This window comes from Aotus nancymaae, unplaced genomic scaffold (genome assembly GCF_030222135.1).
Source record: "Aotus nancymaae isolate 86718 unplaced genomic scaffold, 86718_ANA_hifiasm-v0.15.2.pri h1tg000028l, whole genome shotgun sequence".
Taxonomy (NCBI): Eukaryota; Metazoa; Chordata; class Mammalia; order Primates; family Aotidae; genus Aotus; species Aotus nancymaae.
Genome location: NW_026988441.1, coordinates 32,006,048 through 32,028,386, shown reverse-complemented (window position 1 = coordinate 32,028,386; position 22,339 = coordinate 32,006,048). Strand labels below are relative to the sequence as shown.

The 22,339-nt window shown below is 57.4% G+C and overlaps 2 protein-coding genes across 11 annotated transcripts in view; one reads left to right on the top strand and one right to left on the bottom strand.

Annotated features, from left to right (window-relative positions):
• NFIX (nuclear factor I X) overlaps positions 1-15,737 on the top strand; it is a 103,505-nt gene extending 87,768 nt beyond the window's left edge. For 4 of the 9 annotated variants that reach the window (XM_021676705.2, XM_012436042.3, XM_012436039.3 and 1 more), the window contains exons 9-11: positions 4,498-4,645; positions 6,775-6,866; positions 11,582-15,737. In XM_021676705.2, the coding sequence (XP_021532380.1) occupies positions 4,498-4,645; positions 6,775-6,866; positions 11,582-11,596 (255 nt within the window). In that variant the 3' untranslated portion in view covers positions 11,597-15,737. The remainder of the gene's footprint in view (positions 1-4,497; positions 4,646-6,774; positions 6,867-11,581) is intronic. The other 5 variants (XM_064381778.1, XM_021676709.2, XM_012436046.2 and 2 more) reach the window with 2 other exon arrangements.
• Positions 15,738-15,978: 241 nt separating this feature from the next.
• Positions 15,979-20,057, bottom strand: LYL1 (LYL1 basic helix-loop-helix family member). 2 transcript variants are annotated; one of them, XM_012436048.2, is made up of 4 exons: positions 19,731-20,057; positions 17,728-18,086; positions 17,547-17,638; positions 15,979-16,679 (listed from the first exon to the last, which is right to left on the bottom strand). In XM_012436048.2, exons 2-4 carry the CDS (start codon positions 18,060-18,062, stop codon positions 16,264-16,266), a joined length of 843 nt encoding a protein of 280 aa, XP_012291471.1. In that variant the 5' UTR covers positions 18,063-18,086; positions 19,731-20,057; the 3' UTR covers positions 15,979-16,263. The 2 variants fall into 2 exon arrangements, with proteins under 2 accessions (XP_012291471.1, XP_012291472.1); XM_012436049.3 differs by having other exon boundaries at positions 18,314-19,824.
• Between the last annotated feature and the right edge of the window lie 2,282 nt (positions 20,058-22,339).

Here is a 22,339-nt window from a genome sequence, read left to right as displayed (position 1 = left end):
CCTTTGCCCTGCGAGGGTTTCTGTTGGCTGACTCTTAGTATACTCATAGCTTTACCCACCTCTCTGGACAAGCTCTGTCCACTTTTAGGGTCATGGAGGGGAGAGCAGATCTCTGATAGCTGCTGTGTTTCCATCAGAGATGACAGCAGAGTTCATGGGGAGCTACCAGTCTATGCCCAGCCGCCAAGGGGCCTGGGGTTTGGGATATGGGGCAGAAAGGTCTGGAACATTACCTTGGCTGCTTTCTCAACTACTGAGGCAGCTGGGATTTTGAGTCAAATTGAGGCTGGCCTAGAGACCAGGTTACCCCAAGGAGCCAAACCTAACCACAGAACCCTTGAGAAAGTGAGTCATTTAGTCCCCTGGCCATTCTGAGCCTCTGGTCCTGCGGGCTGGGTCCCGAACCTCTCCCTTGATATTTAACTGTTCAAGATTAAGGACTCTGACATAGAGCCATAATTTTTTTGTTTTGTTTTTTTCAAAGAGGACTCCTTTTGCCTCGAAGCTTCTCTTCTTGAGGCAGGCACTTGCTCCAAGGAGACCATGGACAAAACAGTGCAGACAGGAACTGCAAACAGGCACCTTGATTAAGCAGGGAGTGTGGCCCAGCTAGGGAGCAACCTCTCTTCCTTGTGTGACTGGTCATACTGAAGAGAGGGAGAGAGGGCTCAATGGGGAGACTGCTTGATGGGGACCCACCCCCAGCTTCTGGGGGGAGGCTAGAGACAGCGCTGTGCTATGCAAGAGGCTGATGTACAGCTGTAGAGAGTCAGGGGTCCGGCTCTGCCACTGATCTGGTAGGCAGGGAGTGGCAGTGCCCAGCTGTACTTGCACTACAACCACTATTAAGCAGCGCTTCTCAGACTTGGCATGCGCAAGAGTCACCTAGAGCTCTGGCTAACGCACAGATGGCTATGCCTCACCCCCAGAGCATCTGATTCAGCAGGTCTGGGGTGTGGCCTGAGAATTAGGATTTTTCCCAACTTCCTAGGTGATGCGGATGCTGTTTTTAACCTCCTTGAGAATCTGAAGTCACAGATCAGTTTTGCAGGAAAATATCTACATAGAATAATTTTAGGCCAGGCAGAAGTGGCTCACGCCTATAATCTAGCACTTCGGGAGGCCAAGGCGGATGGGTTGCCTGAGCTCAGGAGTTTGAGACCAGCCTGGGCAACACGGTGAAACCCCATCTCTACTAAAATACAAAAAGTTAGCTGGACATGGCTGTATGCGCCTGTAGTCCCAGCTACTTGGGAGGCTGAGGCAGAAGACTCGCTTGAACCCGGGAGATGGAGGTTGCAATGAGCCAATATCGTACCACTTGTACTCCAGTCTGGGCAATGGAGTGAGACTCCGTCTCCAAAAAAAAAAAAAAAGAATTTTTATGGCATGTCTATAGGCTGGCCTTGGACCCTAGAGTAGTAACAGCCAAGGCCAAATGGAGACACTATGTGGAGGAGATGCAGAGGATGCCTGGTTAGCTGTGTTTTAGGGAGAAGGAAGAGACTGCCAAGTGAATGCGATGAAGTCACAGGGCTATTGGGAGAGCGGAGAGCGTGAGTCTGGGAGGCAGGATGCCTGGTCCTGGCTCAACCTTGACTACCAATGTCAGAACAGCCAGGCGTGTGTCTTCATCTGTAGATGAAAGTGAGGAGCTATACCAGCTTCTAGGCTTCTAGCTCCTAACTCATGAGGTTTTAAGGCACTACACAGTCACAAGACCTTGAGGTTTTTAAAACTTCAACTGTACCCCAATCAGAGCTGAGATATGCCAGCCTGATTGGAAGTTACTCCTAGAAACTGAATGTTGTAAATCAGCAGGTTTCAATGTCCAGCCATTTCGGGCGGGGATTAGTGTTATTGGGTGGGATTATCGATTTAGATAATCCTGGGGGAGATAGGCTCTGAAGCTGGAGGAAGGCAGAGGCTGCCCTATGGTTGCTTGGAAGGCCTCCATGTCCTAGCCCCCTGGGAGCCTGAGCTCAGGACCCCTGGAGAGGAGGAGTGAAGCTGTGATCAGACGGTCCCACTTCCTCCTTCTAGGCAGGCATGGAGATGAGGGGAGGCATTGCATCATCTTTGTCTGCAGAGTTCCAAACCCCTGCACGTTTACCTGGAACCTAAGGGTCCTTTTCCAAAACAACACTCACACAAAAGTTCTCAGCCCAGTACACAGCCACTGCTTGCTTTTGTCCAGGACCACTGAGAGTTGTCACCCTCAGAGTGGGCAGGAATGGGTCAAAGGAACCATTTAGAGGGACAATGGGTCAGACCTAGATGCTGGTCATAGCAGTAAAGAACAGTGGGCAGAGAAGCCAGAGTTCAGAAGGGTGCAGCCGCACAGGCCAGCCTGGGCTTCTGTGACTTTAAAGTGCAGCAGGAGGGACAAGTCAATCCCATGTGCTCAGTGGTACTTGAGTGCTCCATGCTTCTGCTGGCTTGTTGGGGAGCCGGCAGGGATGGGGGGTGGCCTGTTTTGAAGGCTCCAGTGAGACCAAGAATGTTCTGGAGGAACAGGGCAGAGAAAGATAGGTTGTGATTCAGAGAGGAAAGCACAGAGGGAACAGCGTTTTTTGAGCAGGCCTTGAAGGGTGTGGGAAATAGTCTTTCAGACAGAGAGCTCTGCAGTGAGCCAGCGTGCAGTCCTGCCTACTCAGCCTGTGTTCTGGAAACCCTAGTCAGTTTGGAATGGGAAGTGCAGAGGGGTGGTAGGGGTGGACCAGTAGAGGCATCCCCCATGGGGGCCTTGAATGCCCAACTGAGGAGATTGGACTTCATGTTGGGTGTAGTTGGGGAAGGTTTCAGAGACTGGAGAAACCTGAGCTGATGTGGATTTGGGGGAGAGGATTGATGAGCCTGCTGGAAAGAATCCTAGCATCCCTGGAGTCAGACAGACATGAGACATGGCTGTGAATTCCAGGCCTGGCCAGTTGCAGCTGGGTGACTTAGGATAACCCATTTAATGGCCCAGAGCCTCAGTTTCCTCAGTTGTGAAATAGGGAGAATAGAGCTTCCTTTGTGGCAAGGCTTCCCAGGGCAGCCCTGTTACTGCTTGGACTGATGGTCCTTTGTTGAGGGGGCCTGTCTTGTGCACCACAGAATGTCGAGCAGCATCCTGGCATCCACCCAGCCCTTCCAGCCCCTCTGTTGTGACAACTGAAAATGTCTCCAGACATTGCCAGTGTCTCCTCGAGGGGGGCAGAATCACCCCTAGGTGAGAACTGATGCTTTCTGGGGTGGGTGGGTGGTTACACAATAGAACTAAAGCACCTGGTCCAGGGCTGGACACTGAGGGTCCTGAGCTGATGAGCACAGTCTCAGCACAGGGGAGCCCCCCACACCAGCTCATTGTCATTGTCCAGCTGAAATCAATGAGGAAAGAATGAGGCACTGGCTGGAGACATCAAGGAGATGGGCTCCTTGGGGCTTGCTCACCAACAGGAGGAGGAGCACACAGGATCCTCTCTGGGTCTTGCATCTGGATGCCCGGAAGGGCAGAACTCTGTCCCATAGGAAAGGTGCCAGTTTAGAACGAAGAACGCAAGCCAGGCCTTCCTGAGTTACGCTGCAGTGGTCGCCAGAGTCCTGTTGAGAGCGGCAGGAGATGTGTACCCAAACCTCCAGGGAGGTCCCTCCAAGGAACTACCTGGGAGAGGCGGGGGCGCCTCTGTCTGTCCTTTGGCACCTACATGCCCTGAAGTCAAAAGGCTATGCATGGTCCTAGAGGAGGAAATCCAGTTAGAAGCAAATGAGGGCATAAAGGACAAGGAATGCGTCCTGGTGGCTGAGAATCCATGGCGGCTGAGGGCGGCTGTCATACAGGGAAGTCCTCCTGAAGAACCTCACGGCCACTAGACCTGGCAGCGATGGATTTTCTTCCCTGGCCGTTCTTGAGAGAACAGATCAGCACCCTACTGCCCACAGACAGTGAGGACCCAGGCTTCTGAAGCTGAGGGCGAGCTCCCCAACTTCTGGTGGCCTCCTGAGGACGTGTTGTGGGTGGGTGCTGGCAGGCCTGCTGTCATTGGTTGGGTGAATCAGCTCAGCCCAATGGCCCTCAGAGGGAGGCAGGCAGGCATGTGCTTTGTGGGGGCCAGGGGAGCAGCACGATCGCGCTCATCTTTCCTGCTATAGGAGACGGTCTACAGGAGCATGAGAGTTCTAGGTGTAGCTGCACGTATTTGCCAAGTGGCACATTTTGGTACCTAAAACATTTTGCCTGAGAAGTAACAAACCACCCCGTCGAATACCCCTCCCTCCCTCCCACAACTTCAAAAGAGGACCAAAAAAAAAAAAAAAAAAAAAAAGAGAAACACCTGAGAGACCAAATAGAGGCCTTACACCCTCACCCATCCCGTGCCCTGGAGGAGAGGACCCAATCCTGCATCTTCCACTGGGAGCGCCCGCTCTCAGGAGCGAGCTGGCGCGGCCGCGCAGGGGAGCGTGTGTCTGTGTGTGATGTGCCTTCATGCGTCACTCTATTTATGTTGTTCGCAGCCCAACGGTAGCGGCCAGGGCAAAGTCCCGGGGTCATTTTTGCTACCGCCGCCGCCTCCAGTGGCCAGACCTGTGCCCCTTCCTATGCCTGATTCCAAATCCACCAGCACTGCCCCAGACGGCGCCGCCTTGACTCCTCCATCACCTTGTAAGTGGACGATGAAACCGAAACCACAACGCCCAGCGTCCCCGGCCCGTCCAAACAGTCTTCACTGCAAAAAGAAAAGCCCTCCCCTTCCCACCACCAAAGCCCCCCAACCCAGAGCACCACGGACAAGAGCAGATCCGAGCCCCCCAACCACAGCCTCCCTCCCGGGCCTCAGTCGCACCAGCCAGCACCCCACGAGCCCCCTGCCCGCTGCTCCCAGCCGGGGCCCCTGGCCCAGGCCCCTCTGGGGGGCGGGAGGGAGAGCACAGCGGGGGCACGCAGGCTAGAGGTGCTGGCGGGGGTGGGAGGGGGCGGGGAGGCACAGCCATGCCATCTTCATGCCTGATTGCTGTTTTTTTCTTTTTTTGTTTTTTGTTTTTGTTTTTTAATTTTTTTTGTTGTTTCGTTGTTCCCCCCACACCAAGAAAATCAAATGTAACCACAAGGCGACGCCACCACCATCCCCTTTTTGCCTTGCCCCTCACCTCCATCCCCGGGCCCTTGGGCCTCAAAGATGCAGCAGGCCAGCTCCTGTCCCCTTTCCCCTCAGTCTCACATTTGGTTTCTCGTTGTTCCTCTTTTTTTTTCCCCCTCCCATCCCTTTCCCCTCCCTTCTCCTCAATTCCTTTCCCAGGTTAGATGTTCCAAGGACAAGGGAGGGCTGTGGGCTTTGGCTTACTTCATCTCTCTCTGTCTCTTTTCTTTTCTTTTTTTTTTTCCTTTTAAACCAATGACAAATTTTGTCAAAGGGAAAAGAAGAAAAATCAGTCAAGAGGTCCCAGGTAGACCCGGCGTGAAGGACAGGAGGAGGGGAGGGTGCTGTCTGTGGGCTGGGGTGGGCAGCTTGAGGGGCGGGCAGGCCACAGGCCAGGGCAGTTCGGTGGCGGCGGGAGGGGTGGCCCATCTCACACTATTCTCCGCTCGCTCTGTCTCTTCTTTCTTGTGGTTTGAGTTCTTTTCCCTTCTCCATCCTCTTCATGCCATCTTCCCATCTGCATCCGCCATAAGACATGAAGTCACAGTCATTGGAGGTGGGCAGGGCGGGGGATGGGAGCTGGGCTACAGGGTTTGGGGGCACTTCTGGAGAGAGATGGGCAGAATCTGGTGAGCACGGAGTCCCTGGGTGTGTCTGGTGCAGGGCAGTGGTGGGCCTCCCAGGTAACCTGTGATACTCCTTGCCTCCTCTGGGGGCATCTTCCCTCCTGGGGCTACAGGGCCTGTTCCCTCCAGCAGGGATCCAGCTGGACAACCTGAGAGGAACTCAGGGCTGTTGGGATCATTTGTCTTCAGGCCCCAGGATGGCTGCCCCCAGGCATCTGAGCTCTGGGGCTCTGCCAGGCCCTCCAGCCTCCTCCCCCTCTGTTGCCTTGGTCCTGAAACCACAGGCCTGTTGGACCTGGTGCATCAGTCAGAGGAGGGAATGCCATGGGCCTGAGCCTTGCCACCCCTAGCCCCAAGCCAGGCAGCCAGCTCCTAGGCCCCTCTCTGACCCTGCCCTAGCCAGCTCCACCCTCTGTTGGACACCCTTTGGGTTCCCCAAGCCCTCCTGCCCAGGGTGGTAAGAGGTGTAGCATTTAGCTAGGCTACCCAGGTTGGAGAGGTAGTCTGGCTGGGAAGGCCTTCCCGAAGCATGGTGGGGCCTGCTTCCAAAGCTTCCACCCTCCCGTGGCCCCGTCTCTTCAGTACCTGAGAGAAACCAGTGGGAAAGCAGGGGTACCCACTGAGGATGCTTGGGGACCAGGGCTATCCACAGCCCTGCCCAGTGCCTCACTAGGGGGCGGAACCGGGTCTAAGAGACTTTTGTCTCAGCCTCCAGTGCCCCTCCCTCACCCCAGCCATGAAAAAGGATGCCTGGCTGAGACTGTGGCTTCGGAGTGGGGGTGTGTCGGGGGTGTAGTTTGTGTTCCTGGTCATTGAGAGGATGAGGGTGTCCCTCTGTAGTGGGGGGCAGGCTCAGAGCCTGGCCTCCAGCTCGGATGCCCCTCTGGCCCATCCTTCCCTCTGCCAGCCTAAACCCGGGCAGCATGGTCTAACTCAGTCTCTCCCTCTCTCAGCAGCCCTGAGGGGCAGTGCCCAGGTTGGCCCCAAGGCCTGACAGGGTCTCTCCCTCTCTCCCCTGCTCCCCACAGCATTCGCAACGACAGGCGCCTCCTCTGCCAACCGGTTTGTCAGCATCGGACCCCGGGACGGCAACTTTCTGAACATCCCACAGCAGTCTCAGGTAGGAAACCCTGCCCACCACCTGGAGGCAGGGACCAGGGGAGCAGGCAGGGTTGGGGGCATCTTGGTGTTAGGGAAGAGCCTGGATTCTTTGGGGCTAACAGGGAGAGAGGTCTAAGGCGGGGCTAGAGGGCCCAGGCTTTTGCACGCCCAGCTGAGCCTGCCTCCCCAGGCAGCCCCCAGGCTCCCTGGCTAATCAGCTAATTGGATAATTAGCTCTGACAGCCCTGGCCCTGAGGAAGGCAGCCAAGGACCCAAGGCTAGAGGCCCTCTGGGCCAGGCTTGGTGGAAGCAAAGATGGAAGCCTGAGACTCATCAGGAGGAGAATAGTCTGCCTCATTGCTTTCACCCGCCCAGGCTGGAAGCCCTGGCCCCCAGCCCTCACCTTTCCCCTGGCTTTGGGTGGGCTGGGTGATGGGTGGAGGAGGGACAGAGGGCCTGGTGGGCTCTGTGCCCAGAGACTGGCACACTGAGGGCAGGGCAGGCCACCGCCCTAGAGGCTCCTCCCCCTAGTCTCCAGGAGTCCTGTTAGGGAGAAGGCCAGCATGCTGGAAAACCCATCCTGCTCCCATCCCCTGCTGAAACCACCCCCAGCTTTCACAAAGAGACAAGTCCCTGTCACAAGCAGGAGATAAGACAACTCTTAGCCCTCCAGATGGAGATCCCAGAGCCCAGAGCCCACAGAGCCCAGTGCCCTTGGGGGCGCAGGGAAGACCCATCTCAGGAGGAGGTCAGAGGCAGCTTTAGGGGGCCTGAGGCTTTTACAGCCCAGAGTTTTTAAAAACATTCAAAGATGTTTCTTTCGTGCATTTTACAAAAACACTTCCTTGGAGGTGTCCTCAGCCCTGGGAAATCCACCTCTGTCAAGAGCCCCTGGGGCCACCTCTCATCTCCTGCTCGGCCTCTGCTCTGGGGCCTGAGTCCAGAGAAAGTTGGTGGATGGAAGTTTTGTGTGTAGTTTGAGGTTGTTGGTGTTTTTTTTTTTCTTTTCCTTTCCTTCCCTCAAAAAAAAAAAAAAAAAAAAAAAGCCAAAAACTTTGTCAAACTTCAAACTTCAGAGCTCCCTAGTGGCAAGGAAGGGAGGGGAAGAGAACTTCAACCCCCTCCAGCTTCCCACCCCCTTTCCCCAGAGTCACGTCTGACCCGTCTGGTTTCCAGGAGCAACCAGACATGATGTAACACCCAGATGAACTTGAACTTGGGGGTGTTGAGAAGAAAAACAATGGCTCTGAGCAGGGGCTGGAGCCAGCCCCCTCTGCTCTGTGCCAGGGAGGCCAAGAGAGCCCTGCTGGCAAAGGCGGGAGGGGGTGCCAGAGGAAGAGACAGCAGGCGGGCCTCCCCTCCCAGCTCTGGGCTGGCACCAGGCGGCAGGGCTCCATCGCTCCCTCCCTCCTGCTGCCTGCCTGGGCTGCTCGAAGCTCTGCAGTCCTGCGCTCCAGGGACCACTGCCACAGCCCTCTCTACTCACCCTGTTTCCGCTGCCTCCTTTACTTTCTTTGCTCACTTTGCTGGGACATTTGAGGGCCAAGTCAGAGTTTGAGGCAAGTTTGGGAAAGTTTGTCTCCCCTCATGTTCCCTGTCTTGTGCTCCAGGAGGTAGGAGGAAGGAGTCCCAGTGGAGGTTCAGGGCCCCTGAGCAGGCAGGTGTGTCTGGGAGTGGTTGGGGGAGCTGGAGCTGGACAAGCAGAGCTGGAGCCCTTGGGCCTGGGGGCAGGCAGGCGGCTGCTACGGGCGCAGGGGGTACAGCCGGGGGTGGTTTCCACAGTAACCAGTGACTTTAGCTGATCTCTGGAGCACCAGATGGAGAGAGAACAATAGAATGAGGGAAGAAAAGAGAATTTTAGCAATTTTGTGATTCCCTGGGCAGCGCTTTTTACTTAGTTTTAATCAATTTTGGACCTGGCTCAGGAAGTAGGGAGAGGGGAGCAGAGAAAGCCGCTCTGTGCTTGGCAGCAGATCCCTCATTCCTGGGACCTGTGGGGAGGCTCCGGGGAGCCCCCTTGGGGCAGCCTTTGTCTCTAACTCCAGGCCTGGAACCAGAGTCTTCCTCCCCTGAGGAGGACCCCCCCCCAGTCTAAGCATTGGCAGCTGTGGGGCCCTGGCATGGTCTGCCAGGGGCAGATAGGGCAGGTGGGGCCCTCCCTGCCCCAATTGTCCAAGGCCTCATTTGCCTGGTGGGGAGAGGGGTGGGGTCACCACCAGAGCCAGCTTCCCCTCAACCTTGGGGCAATGGCACAGGGTTCCTGTATAGTCTCCTCTCAGGAAGGGGGACCCAGGGAGCAGGCCTGAGCCTGCAGCGGGTAGGGTGTCATCCAACCCAGGCAGTTCCAGCCCCCGGGTCTGGGCCAGAAGCCCAGGGGCTAGCTTCAGACCACTTCTTCCCCACTCACTCTGGGGATGCCGCAGGGCTGGGTTTCCGCCTCAGCCTCACCAGGCCCCAGTGAGCCTCTGTTTGGCCTGTAGTCAACTGACGATGGGTTGGATTTGGGGCAGGTGCTTGAGGAGCCCCACTGAGGGAGGGCAGGTCTGTGTGTGTGTACTGACCAGCACACGAAGGAAGTTCAGCATCTCTGCCCACCCAGCAGCGCCTGATTATTGTGGCAATCCCAAACCCCCACATTTCCAGATGCTTTTGATCTGCACCGTCCATTGTGGTAGCGACGGGCCACGTTTGGCTGTTTACATTTAAATTAACTTATTAACTAAAGAAAAATTTAGTTCCTCAGTTACAGTAGCCACATTTCAAGTGCTTAGAAACCACTTGTGGCTAGTGGCTACTGCATTGGGCAGGGTAGATAGAGAACATTTCCATTGTCACAGAAAGTGCTAGATGATCTCTAAGGCCCTTTCTAAAACTCAGTGTCCCCATCCTCAGTCCCAAACCAGAGCCTGAGAGCAGGTCTGGCCTGCAGGCAAAATGTTTGATCAAAGCAATGTTTTAAATATTGGAAAGTTTCACATGAAATTTTGTCTGGACTTCTGGCTTCTTTTGTAAAATTGGCAGATTAGCTGCCCTGGGCTCTCACCCTGACCCTAGGGAGGGCACAGGCATTCTAGTACCACACACCCTGCTTCCACATGCTCACAGCACAGGCAGCAGTTAGGAGTACTGCCTGCACTGCCCTTTTTTTTTTTTTTTTTTTTTTTTGAGATTGAGTTTTGCTCTCGTTACCCAGGCTGGAGTGCAATGGCGTGATCTCGGCTCACCGCAACCTCCGCCTCCTGGGTTTAGGCAATTCTCCTGCCTCAGCCTCCTGAGTAGCTGGGATTACAGGCACGCGCCACCATGCCCAGCTAATTTTTTGTATCTTTAGTAGAGATGGGGTTTCACCATGTTGACCAGTTTGGTCTCGATCTCTTGACCTCGTGATCCACCCACCTCGGCCTCCCAAAGTGCTGGGATTACAGGCGTGAGCCACCGCACCCGGCCCCCTTTTTTTTTTTTTTTAACATATAAATTTTTTTTTAGAGACGGGGTTTCACCACGTTGGCCAGGTTGGTCTCGAACTCCTGACCTCAGGTGATCCACCTGTCTCGGCCTCTCAAAGTGCTGGGATTACAGGTGTGAGCCATCGCGCCCGGCCGCACTGCCCCTTACAGTTGAACCCTGACTTTGTTGTCCAAGGGCTGTGTGGCCTCAAGCAGGTCACCCACCCTCTCTGTGCCTGGTTTCCCTGTGGGGTCAGGTCAGCGTGGAGTAAACCAGGACCTGGTGTTCACTCTGTAGTTGGCTCTGCCTGGTCCCTGCAGACCAGTGTTTGTGACAGCCTGGGAGAGGCCCCAAGATGCATTTTCAGGGGCCCCAAGATGCATTTTCATGGACCCCAAGATGTATTTTCAGAGACCCTCATTTTGCCCCAAGGGTACTACCAGGTGCACCCAGGCCCAATAGACCACAGTAGACCCTGACCCACCATTTTGCTAGGAGGTGGGGCTGGAGCCTTTGATGGAAGGCATAGCCAAGCAGCCCAGTCCCTTGGGGTCCACCCTGGGTGGGCTCTGAGCTGAGCCACCAGACACAGGCAGAAAAGGCCCTGTCTGTGGGAAGGCAGCGCCCCCTGCTGGCATTATGAAGGAAGTGATGCTCACCCCAGGGAGCCTCAGGTCCTTCCTCAGTGTCTAGTGCCCTGAGGGTAGAGGATCCGGGCTACATGGCCCCTCCTCTAGGCCTGGCGCTACTAGGGACTGCAGCCATGTGGTTCCCCCGCCCCCAGCCTTTCAGCCTGTGGGACCTTGGCTGGGGTGTATAGATGGGAATTTCTGCTTTTAATCCAAAGAGACAGAAAGAAAACTCAGCAAGAAGCTGGGCCACCCCCACCCCATTCCCAAAACCCCTCTGGGTACAAAAGCCCCAGCCTGGCATCTTCCCCACCCTCCAGGACCCACACAAAAACCTAAACAATTGGAAACATGGCCAGATCTCAGGCTTGTGCCAGCACCAGCCATGGGGGTCCCACCCGCTGGGCACAGTGCCCACGGGAAGGCCAGCTGGACTCCAGTACTAGGGGCAGAGTCTGAGGGGGTGGGGTTCTCATAGGAGGGAGGGAGAGAATGGGGATGCCCTTTCTCCCCCACAGGAACGAGGGGGGTGGTGGCTGTCTGCACCCTGGCCCTTTGGGAGCTGTCCCTTGAGGGGCCAGTTCACCCAGCCAGGTAGGAGTGAGATGGGGCCTGCCCCAGCTGTTCTCAGTATTGCCTCTTTTTCATCCCATTTCAGTCCTGGTTCCTCTGATAAGATCGACAAAAGAAACAAAATGAAAAGAAGAGGTTCCTTGAAAGGGGGGAGAAGAAATTTTGAGACATGGAAAAATCCCCCAGCCCAGCCCAGCCCCACTGAAAAGCAAAAATTAGACGTCGTCAGCCACTCAGCCCTTCTCTCCTCCAGCCCGGGGACCCCTGCGGGCCCCAGAAGCAGCCCAGTTCTCGGAGAGCCCTTGGAAGGGGTCTCAGTGGAGCTGTGCACCAGCAGCCAAGCAGAAAGAAACACGCGACACGGACTCTGTCAAGTAGAGGACAGAAAGCAAGAAAGGATGCAGAACTGCCTTCCTCCCTCCGCCCTGCCCGGCCTTCTGGGGAAGGAACGAAGTCCCCAAACAAAGCAGCCAGCACAGTTCTGAAGGGGCCTGGCCTCCACCCTCACCCCTTCCTAGGGACCCACCCTCCACATGGCAGGAGCTGCCCTAGGGAGCCCGGAGGACCAGCTTGTAAAGATGATGGGGTGTAGATCCCACGGGCTCTCTCCTCCAGACTCCTCCCCTCCCTCCCTCCCTCTCTGCCAAGGCTTCAGCTTCTTCCCCCAGCTGCTCTGGACTGGTAGAGGGAGAGCAGCCTCCATTTACCCCAGCCCACCCTCGGGCTAAAAGCCTCCAGGCGGGCAGGGGGGTGGCCCCTGGAGCTAGTTGCGTGTCCCAGAATGGAGGGTGTTCTGCCACCCCACCCTGAGCCGCAGGAGCAGTTCCCGGGGCCCTGGACCCCTCTGTACAGTCCGTAGGAAAAGTCGGAATGCTCTCGATGACCTCGTCCCAGCCTGGGACAAGCCCCCTTTCCCCTCTCTGCAGGCCAGGAGGGCCTCCTTCCAGCCACAAGGGAGGGGAGTCGGGCCCCAGGTCACCCCCACCCCCAGCCCTGCATGCAGGTGCCCTCGCTCCGCCCCATCAGTCCCTGCCCCTGCCTCTCACGCAGACTGCCCTGCTGGGGCCGGGCCGGAGGGTGGAGCAGAAAGGGGACCCCGGAGCCGAGCAAGGAGGACCAGGCAGTCGCCGCTGCCGCTGCTAAGCCACCACCTGCGCTTAGGTAGGCGTCCTGCTCGCCGACTTTGAGTTCCTTGGGAGGGTGTTGGGTGTCGTCCTTTTCAAAAGTGTTTTGGAGCTTTCTGTGCCCCCCACTTTCCCCCTGCCCCCCCGTGGCCACTTCTCTCTGGATTTTAGCTGTTAATGTCTTTACTCTTTATTTAGGGGTGGGGCATTTGTTGTTTGGGTCTTTTGCTGTTGGAATTGGGAACTCCTCCTCCATTTGAGCAACTTGGGAACAATTTGGTAACACACCACAGGAAGTAGCTCTCCCTCCTAGCCCCCTCCTCCCTCTAGGGAGGGTTGGGGGGCCTGTCCAGAGGGTCTTCAGAAGCCCCCCTGGGAGGGAGGGGAGGATGAGTACGCCCAGCTCCCCTCCAGGGTGTGACTTGGCCCCTCTGGCTTGTCTTTCTGTGCCTTACTCCTCCTGCGTCTCCCATCCCTGGCCCCTTCTCGAGTCCTTGTGCCTCTCTCTTTCTCTCTCTTTCTTAATTGTATGAAAACACAAAGCACAGGTCAGGATCCTCTGAAAGAAAATCAATCCAACATTGCACCACGTAGGGGTGGGTTATGGGCTGTATTTATTGTGAATCTAGTTTGTGAAGCTGTGGCCCCGAGCAGGCGGAGGGAGGGAAGAGAGGAGGGAGTGTCTGGGGAGGGGAGGAGGCCAGCCACCTGGGGCCGAAGGGGCAGGCGTTTGGTGCCTGCTACCCAGCTGGAAGCCACAAGGTGGCTGGCCCCTGGAGTGGCTTTTGTTGGAAGTTAAATGAAGCCCTCCCCTATCCTCAGTGTGCAGCTCTAGAGAACCTGAGGGCTGAAGGGCAGTGGATCCTGCGGGAGTCCCCCGGGGCATGGGAATAAGGCCCCGGGGGTGGGGGGCCGGGTGGGCCGAGCATGACGCGCGGTCAAAGTGCAATGATTTTTCAGTTCGGTTGACTACAGGGTCAGAGCTGAGAAGCGGAAGGGGCTCCCTGTCCAGCCGCACATGCCCTTTCCCTCGACGACAGTCGGGGCCTTGGGCGCTGTGGGCCTGTGGGAGCCAGGGTCTGCGGGGTGCCTGCCCGGGCAAGGTCGGAAGCTGCAGGCCAGCTGGGCCCGGGCCGGAGCGTGCCCGGCGGGGCTGCCCGGCGGGCAGGGGGTGGGGGCTGCTCCTTTCCCAAGTGTTGTTGTGAGGGGCAATGGGGGCGACAGGAGATGTGGGGACGTGTTAGGAGAGGAAAAAAAAAAAACAAAAATATATATGGGGGAAATGAACTTTTTTTTTCATTGAATCAAGTGCAATGCATCAGAGAGTTTTCCTATCTTTGTATGTTAAGAGATTGTTAAGAAAAAAAATTCTATTTTTGTTGTAATGTCCTCGCGGCTCTGGGGACGCTAAAAGAACCGGGCCTGCCCCGCCCTGTGTGGGGATAACGAAAGCTGAGTGTTTTTCCCTTTTTTTTTTTTTGTTCGTTTTTAGTTTTTTTTTTTTTTTTTTTTTTTTTCAAGTCGTTTTCCTGCGTTGACGAGGATGATCTGGGGTTTTTATTTGTTTCGTCGTTCGTTCTCAGTTTCGGTGGGAGGGCTGAAGGCAACGTTCACATTTTAGAGTTTAAAAAAAAACACCTCGACATTTGAAAAATCAACCAACACAAGATCAAAAAGGAAAAGGACGAGAGAAAAATTATTTTTAAGATAATTAAACATAAAAACCCTGGTGCTTCTTACATTATAAAATACGTTTTAAAGAACCCACAAACTATTATACATAAGTTTATGAATCAATTAAATATCCTGCACTTGTTAGGAATACGCATATCCCTTCTTTGTTGAGTTTAACGGAACGGGACAGCGGCGTGCGCCCAGCGGCTGGACTGCTCCGGCCGCGGGTCTCCCCGGGCGCCCCTCCCTGGGGCCCAGCACCCCCTCCTCGCCCCATCCCCGTCCGGGCACAGGGGCGCGGCAGGGGTCCCTGGCCCCTCCCCCGCAGAGGTCAATGCCAACGAACAAACGTCCCCTCCCTCCCTCCCTCTCCGCCCGGAGCGCCCTTCTTTGAGCCAGACGCCAACTTGACCCTCACCAGCATTATCAGGAGCGCGCTCAGCAAGTTGGTAGTTTCCTCCCCTCTTTCCCGGCGCCCCCCACCCATTCAACATCTCTCCTCCTATCCCCGACCCCGTCCGGGGAACACCGGGAAGGCTCGACGCTCCAGGACAGGACCAGCCACGCTGACAGGTCGATTTGCCCAGGCCCGCGCCCGCACGCACGCACGCACACGGCCCCGCACACAGCCCTGCCCCATCCCGCAACCAGCCCTGTCGACTGCCTTACACACCCGCCCCCGCGCTGGCCGGCCGACCTAGTGCCTTGTTCTCACCCCCGTGCTGGCGGAGCGGACGCCGCGCTCTGGGTCCCAGAGGGGCCGGGTGGCTCAGACGACCCACCACTCCCCAACCCCGACCGTGCTGAACAGACCCCCCCACACGAGAGAAAATAAAGGAGCAATAAAGTCACGAGAACTTTCGTCCCCCAATCGAGAGCCCGAGGGGCACCCCAGCCCCGCCTCTGCTCCCCCCATCCCACCCACCCTGGGGCGCCCCTCCTCCCCTGCAAGCCAGCCTGGGCCAGCCCCGCTTCGGCCCCTCCCGGGAGATCCGTGCGCCCGACCAGCACCAGCATCGCGGACCGCAAAGGCCGCCCGTCCCGTCAAACAAGTTTCTTCTTAGGCTAAGAAACGCAGTATATACGAGTATCTCTATATATAGTACTAATGGATTTGGTGTGCTTCCCCCTTAGCGTCCCCCTCCCTCTGCTCCTCCTCCTTCAGCCTGGTCTCCCCTCTTCTCTGCCCTCCACCCCCGTCTCTGCACTGAGATACATAAGAAACAAGGGTAGTTTACTGTCTGTTTTGTTTTCTGGGTTTTCAGTGTCCTAGCGGAATGCAAGTAGGCAGCCAGCCCGTCTGTTCCCTCTCCGCCCCGCCCCGCCCTGCCCCGCCCCCGTCACTGCGCTTCTGTTATACCATCTTTGCCTGACTCTCTCCGGCTTCTCCATTGAATGGCTAATGTGTATGTGAAATAAAGAAATAAAGAAAAACAAACGTAAGAGCGCCTGACCCTTCGCTAACGCGACCGTGCGGGGACCGGGTCGGGGTCGGTAGGGTGCGTCCCCGACGTGGATTCTGTGCCTCCCTACTAGCGCCGGGAGCTCAGCAGACACCGTCGACGAGCGTCTGTCCCTGGGTCTCCAGGAGGGACCGACAGTGAGAAAAGCGAAAGCTCCCCAGCCCCTCCTGGCCTCCCCCGACCCGAACCCCAGCCCGGAAAAAAATGAGGCACCACTTGGATCCTATGACTGCTCTGCCATGTTGGTTTGCCGACCTCGCCCCTGGGAAGGGGACCCGGGCAAGGCCACTTCCAGAGGGTGGTGGGTAATTTTTTAAGGGTCTGCGGATCCCCTGGGGGGGCATGATCACCCTTCCGGACCCCCAGACCTTGCCCCTGACGTCTTCACTGGTCCTTCTCCGGGGGAGTTCGCTCCCGAGCACGCGCAGCACATCCTCTGCTCTTTCCTCGACGGCCCTGGGCCGAGTCCCTGGTGCCCTCCGGCTCAGAGGCGCAGCCGCGTGGGGTCACCGCACCTCTGGGCTCAAAGCGGCTTGCTCCATCTTGATGGGCCGTGCCGCCCCACCGGGGCTGCCGTCGGGGCCGGCTGGGGGCGCGGGCTGAGAGCGTGCTGCCGCCTCGGCCCTGCGTCCAGATCCTCGGCGGGCGCCGTCGTCTGGGACCCGGTGCACCGGCCGTTTGCGGGGCCCTGGCGGGGTGGGGCCTGCGGCCAGAGCTGCTGCTTGGTCGCGCAGCAGCCGCACCAGGAAGCCGATGTACTTCATGGCGAGGCGGAGCACCTCGTTCTTGCTCAGCTTCCGGTCGGGTGGGTGCGTCGGCAGCAGCTTCCTCAGCTCGGCAAAGGCGCCGTTAACGTTCTGCTGCCGCCAGCGCTCCCGGCTATTGGTGAACACGCGTCGGGCCACCTTCTGGGGCTGGTGCCCTGTGGACAAGGAGGGCCGGGTTGGCGCCAAGGCCCAAAGGGCGGCCCCTCCTGCCCTCCCGCCAGGCAATTAGCACCCTCGTGGGAACTTAAACCCGGGCCATGGGGCCATGGGCTGGGCTTTCTCCACCCAAGGAGTCCACGGGTAGCTCTCCCAAGCGCAACCTAGACAAGGATCATGACAGACCCAGGCTACGGACAACAGGGGCCTGCTCCATCTGTGACTGTGGGCAACTTTATGTCAATGGCTGAGATTCCCTAAGGAAAGATTTCCTTGTGGCTGTTTGTTCTGGGACGCTGTCCCTGTGGCCCTCATTCTGAGTGTGGCCACATGTGGCTGGCTGGGTGTACTCATGGGTCTGAGAGGTTCTCTCATTGTGACTGTCTCTGTCCTGTGTCTCATGTGGCTTGTGTGCAACTCTTGTTATGGCTGAGGTTATGTGTGATGTTGCCAGGTGGCTGTTTCATGAGTGGCTGTGGTTGTGTGGCTGACTCTTGTGTGGCCATGATCCTAAGTGGTTGTGGTCCTGAGGCTGGGTCTTGCATGGCTATGGTCTTGTGGCTGTCTTTTGCGTGGCTGTGCATTCCAGTGGAGCTGTCATTTTGTGGCTCCCATGCCCTGGTGTGGCATGCTGTTTTACCATGACTGCAGCTACGAGGCTTGGCCTGTTGGGTGGCGGTAGTTGTGTGGGGCTGGCTATTGGACTGCGGTTTTGCACATGGGTAGAACCTGTGTGGGCTGTTCTCTGTGTGTGCTGAAAGCATCTCTCCCTGAGGTGGAGTAGAGGACAGACATGAGCCCCACAGAGAGACGGCCAGCCTTCTGTGCACCCAGAAGTGCACACATGCACACAAACCCACACTCACCCTCAGCCAGGTCCAGCTCACAGTGGCTTGGTCTTCGCTTCAGCCGGCTGCTAGGGAAGATGCTAAAAGGTCCTGCTGGCCCAATGTAGACACTGTAAGGGGTCGTGGGTCACTAATGCCTTGTGGGCAAGGACCCTCGTCCCCAGTTCTCACCCCACCCCCGCCCCAGCTCCCCACTGACCTGTTGAGGAAGGGGTGAGGGTGGTAGTGCAGGGCCAAAGTGGGGGGGGCAGGTCCCAGGGTGGAGAGTTGCAGCAGCGGGGGCCGCAGGGTGCCCAGCTCTGTGGTGGGCATGGCTGCCCCCAGGGGCCTGCTGTGACCCAGGCTGATCACTGGCACACCAGGTGGCAGCCTGGGTGGGGAGGAGCTTCCTCGGTGGCCCACCTCCTCTGCCTGCGGGGACCCAGGTGAGGCAGGCTTAGGGGGTGGGGCGGGCGCTGGGCTGGGGGCACACACCATCTCTGCCTTCTCAGTCATGGTGGGGCCCACCTCTGCCTGTGCCTGAGGCGGGCACATGGACCCCGACGTGGGGGTACTTGCCTGTAGGAAAGAAGGCAGCCAGTGGGGAGGAGGACCAGGTGCCCCGCTCCCACCTGCTTAGCCCAAGAAAGCCCTCAAATGGGAAGGGGGGAGGGGGAGGGTGAAAGGAGGATGAGAGGAGTTTCAGTAGGCAAAGGCAGATGGTGGTGGGGGTGGGGGGTGGGGGGCAGGCCCGGAAACTTCCAGGACGTGGGAAGGAGTCCTGCGTTAGAGTAGGAGGTGCCCACCGAGGTAGTAGGCAGGGCACTGTCCCTGGGCTCTTTGTGACCCAGGAGGGGTGCTGTTGCCCAGCTTCTGAGCAAATATTCCTTCTTCCACAGTTCCCTCACCTCTGCAGCCTAGAGAGGGAACAAGACAGGGAGCCTCTAACTGATCCTGGGATCCCCAGAAACCCCAAGATTAACCCTGTTACCCTCAGATTTAAAGATCTGATCCAGAGACTCCTCATTGACTCATTGATGCCATGTGACCTTGGAATCTCTCCAAGATGGGCTCTGACCCTTCACAGATACCCCCCTAGCCCCCACCCAGGCTGACTTCTGCACCTCAGGAATGACCATGCGGTTCTTCCCATTGCTGTTCCTAAAAGTACTCAATAATTGCTCTAGTGACCCCCCACTTCCACCACAAATGTCCCTCATAGCAGCCCTGTGACCTCACTACTGACACTACGACCTCAAATGCTGACCCTAGACCCCCAAACACTGACTCCACTGCCCAGTCCAGTTCAGTCACACCCCAACCCTCTCTCTGGCTTGGAAGCCCCCACCCCCATCAGCATCCACACTTTTTTTGTTGTTTTTTTGTTTTTTTGAGACGGAGTTTCACTCTTATTGCCCAGGCTGGAGTGCAATGGCGCGATCTTGGCTCACCGCAAACTACACCTCCCGGGTTCAAGCGATTCTCCTGCCTCAGCCTCCCAAGTAGCTGCGATTACAGACATGCGCCATCAGATCCAGCTAATTTTGTATTTTTAGTACAGATGGGGTTTCTCCATGTTGGCCAAGCTGGTCCTGAACTCCCAACCTCAGGTGATTTGTCTGCTTCAGCCTCCCAAAGTGCTGGAATTACAGGCATGAGGCACTGCACCTGGCCTTTTGTTTATTTTTTAGAGACAGGATCTCCCTCTGTTGCCCAGGCTGGAGTTCAGTGGTGCAATCATAGTTCACTGCAGCCTCAAATTCCTGGGCTCAAGCTATCCTCCTGTCTCAGCCTTCTGAGTGCTGAGAGTACAGGCATGTGCCACCATGCCCAGCTAATTAAAAAAAAAATTGTTATTTTATTTTTTTGTAGAGACAAGTTCTCATTCTTGTCCAGGGTGGTCTGGAACTCTTGGACTCAAGTGATCCTCCCACCTCAGCCTCCGAAAGTGCTGAGATTACAGGCATGCACCACCATGCCCTACCATTCACTTTTGCATGCTGTTTTGACATCCCTGTTGGCTCTTGGTTCCAGAGTCCAGGATGTCCCAGCAAGGTGTGAGACTCTTGGCCCCTCTGCCCTGTCTTCCTGAGCTAGGCCCTGCAGAAGCAGGCCTGGCCCCTCACTAGTGGGTCCCTGCTGATGAATGAATGAATGAACAAAGGAATGCAGGCTGGGTCCCAGGCCCAGGATCCTCCACCTTCAGGCCCGCTCCCCTCTTACCCCAGCACTGTTTCCGCAGCCTGGTGAGCACCCTGGCTCTGTCCCGTCAGGGCTGGCAGTCTGGGCCAGGATGTGGTTTCCAGCGTGAGGCCAGTCTCTGCTGTCCTGCTCGGGTCCGGCCTCAACGCTCCAGGCCCGGGCGTTGGGCCGCGCCTCCTCGTGGGCCTCGGAGGGCCAGGATGGCTGAGGTCTCCGCGTAGGTCCCCCCAGGGAAAGTGAGCAGCTCCCGGCCGGACCGCCCTCTCCCCGCCCCCTGGCGGCCCGGTTTCCTCCCTCTCACCCCTGGCGGCGCAGCGGCCGGAGGATGCTGGCCCAGTGCAGATAAGGGCCTGGCTGCCTGGCCGCGCCTGATAAGGAGCCGGGCTGACCCCGGAGGAAACCAGCAGGCGGGGACCTCGAAGCTCGGGCCTCCCGGCCCCGCCCCCAGCTGGCGCTGTCAGGACTCGGCCCGCCACCCCTCAAGACCCCTTGCTTTGCACTCCCCCAGGCACTGGAGGGACCCTGAGCCTCTGGGGACCCCGGCCCGAAGGCAGCCGGGGAGGAAGGTGCCTGGATGCACGCAGGGGGGTAAACTGAGGCAGGTAAGCTGCCTCTTATGTCGTCTGAGTCTGCTCTCTGGTTTGGAACACCCCCTGCCTGGGTGTCTGTGCTGATGGGGGTGAGGGAGAGCCCTTTCCGCCCGTTGGGGCCGCGTGACCCTGGGGCCCCACCTTCTCCTCTCCTCACCCAGCCTGGTTCCTCTTTTTACAGAGGCCCTTCCTGCCTCTCCACCACCCCTACCCAGGAGTGAGGCACCCAAAGGGAGACAGTTCTAACAGTCTGGCCTTGGGTGTCCAGCCCGGGCAGGTGTTCTCAGCCCTCAGCACAGTATCCACACATTTCCAACCCCAGAAGGGTAAGAGGAAGTGCCACACTGTCAGGGCTGGGATGGGGAAGTTGGATTTCCTGGGATGCCAGGGCTAGTGTGACCCAGTAGATACCAGACAGGTCCCCACAATTCTAGGCCTCTTGGCCACAGAATCATGTAACTCTAACTTGGTAGTCCCTGACCCTCACCCCACAGCACCTGGCCACTTCATAGGGGGCAGGTATCCTGACTTGGTGTAAACCTCAAGATCCTGCTGGAGCCTTCGAAAGGGAGAGGCTCTGGGCACAGCCAGGCTGCAGCAGCCACGGGACTGCCGCCACACACTTGTCACTCATGCTTTGGCCCGTGTGTGTATCTGGGTGACTGGAGAAGCCCCCAGACAGGCACCCAGCACCAGGGCTACCACCACCCTCCCAGGAATGGGGGGGAGCCCAGGACCCCACAATCGACACTTCCATTGCCTCCCTCCAAAGAAGCAGGAACTGGCCGGGCGCGGTGGCTCATGCCTGTAATCCCAGCACTTTGGGAGGTCGAGGTGGGCGGATCACCTGAGGTCAGGAGTTCAAGACCAGCCTGGCCAACATGGTGAAACCCTGTCTCTACTAAAAATACAAAAATTGGCTGGGCGTGGTGGCAGGTGCCTGTAATCACAGCTACTCAGGAGGCTAAGGCAGGAGAATCACTTGAACCTGGGAGGCGGAGGCTGCAGTGAGCCAAGATTGCGCCACTGCACTCCAGCATTGCAGACAAGAGTAAGACTGAGTCTTAAAAAAAAAAAAAGCAAAAACTAAAGTTTTATGCAATAAAGGCTGGGTGTGATGGCTCATACCTGTCATCCCAGCACTTTGGGAGGCTGAGGTTGGCAGATCAATGCGGGCTCATGAGTTTGAGACCAGCCTGGGCAACATGGTGAAACCCCTTCTTTACAAAAAATACAAAAAGTAGCTGGTTGTGGTGGTGCATGCCTGTAGTCCCGGCTACTCTGGAGGCTGAGGTAGAAGGATGGCCTGAGCCTGGGAGGTGGTGATTGCAGTGAACCAAGATGGTGCCACTGCACACCAGTCTGGGCCATACGCCTAGATCTTGTCTCCAAAAAAAAAAAAAAAAAAAAAAGTTTAAACACTGAAACTAATTCCAATATCCCTACAAGGAGGGTCCTAAGATTAGCCTCATTACAGATGGGGATGAAGGGAGCAGAAGCCAGAGAGGATCCTGGGCAGGACCCCTGCCCCAGGCCTCTTCGTTAACTTTACTAAACCCCGCTCTGGGGGACAGGGAGGGGTGCAGCTCCCCCTCACTGGGTGTCTGGGCAGCAGCAGGCGAGGGCCCTCACTGTGTGCACGCCCCCCTGGGGCCTCAGGGCAGGAAGCACCTGGTCTGGAGCGGATGCACAGGGCGCCTGGTTCCGGTCCAGCTTCCGCCACTGCGGCCCCTGGAGAGCTGGGCCGAAGAAACCAGGCGGCGAGGAGGCAGCGGCGCGAGGGTAAGTGGGGGCTCCCGGGCAGGAGCGCTGGCCTGCGTGCGTGCCCGCGGTCGCCGAGAGCACACTGAAGGTAGGAGGGGGAAGAGGGGCAGCACCCCCGCGGGAGCGAGCACACGGCTGCCGCCCCGTGGCCGCCTTGGGAACCGCAGGCGCCGGCTCTGGGGTGGCTCAGTGACCTTTGATGGAGAGGGGCTGGGCCGACCACTGTGCAGATGGTCAGCTCCTACCTCCCATACAGACTCAACGCTCCAGTCAGGC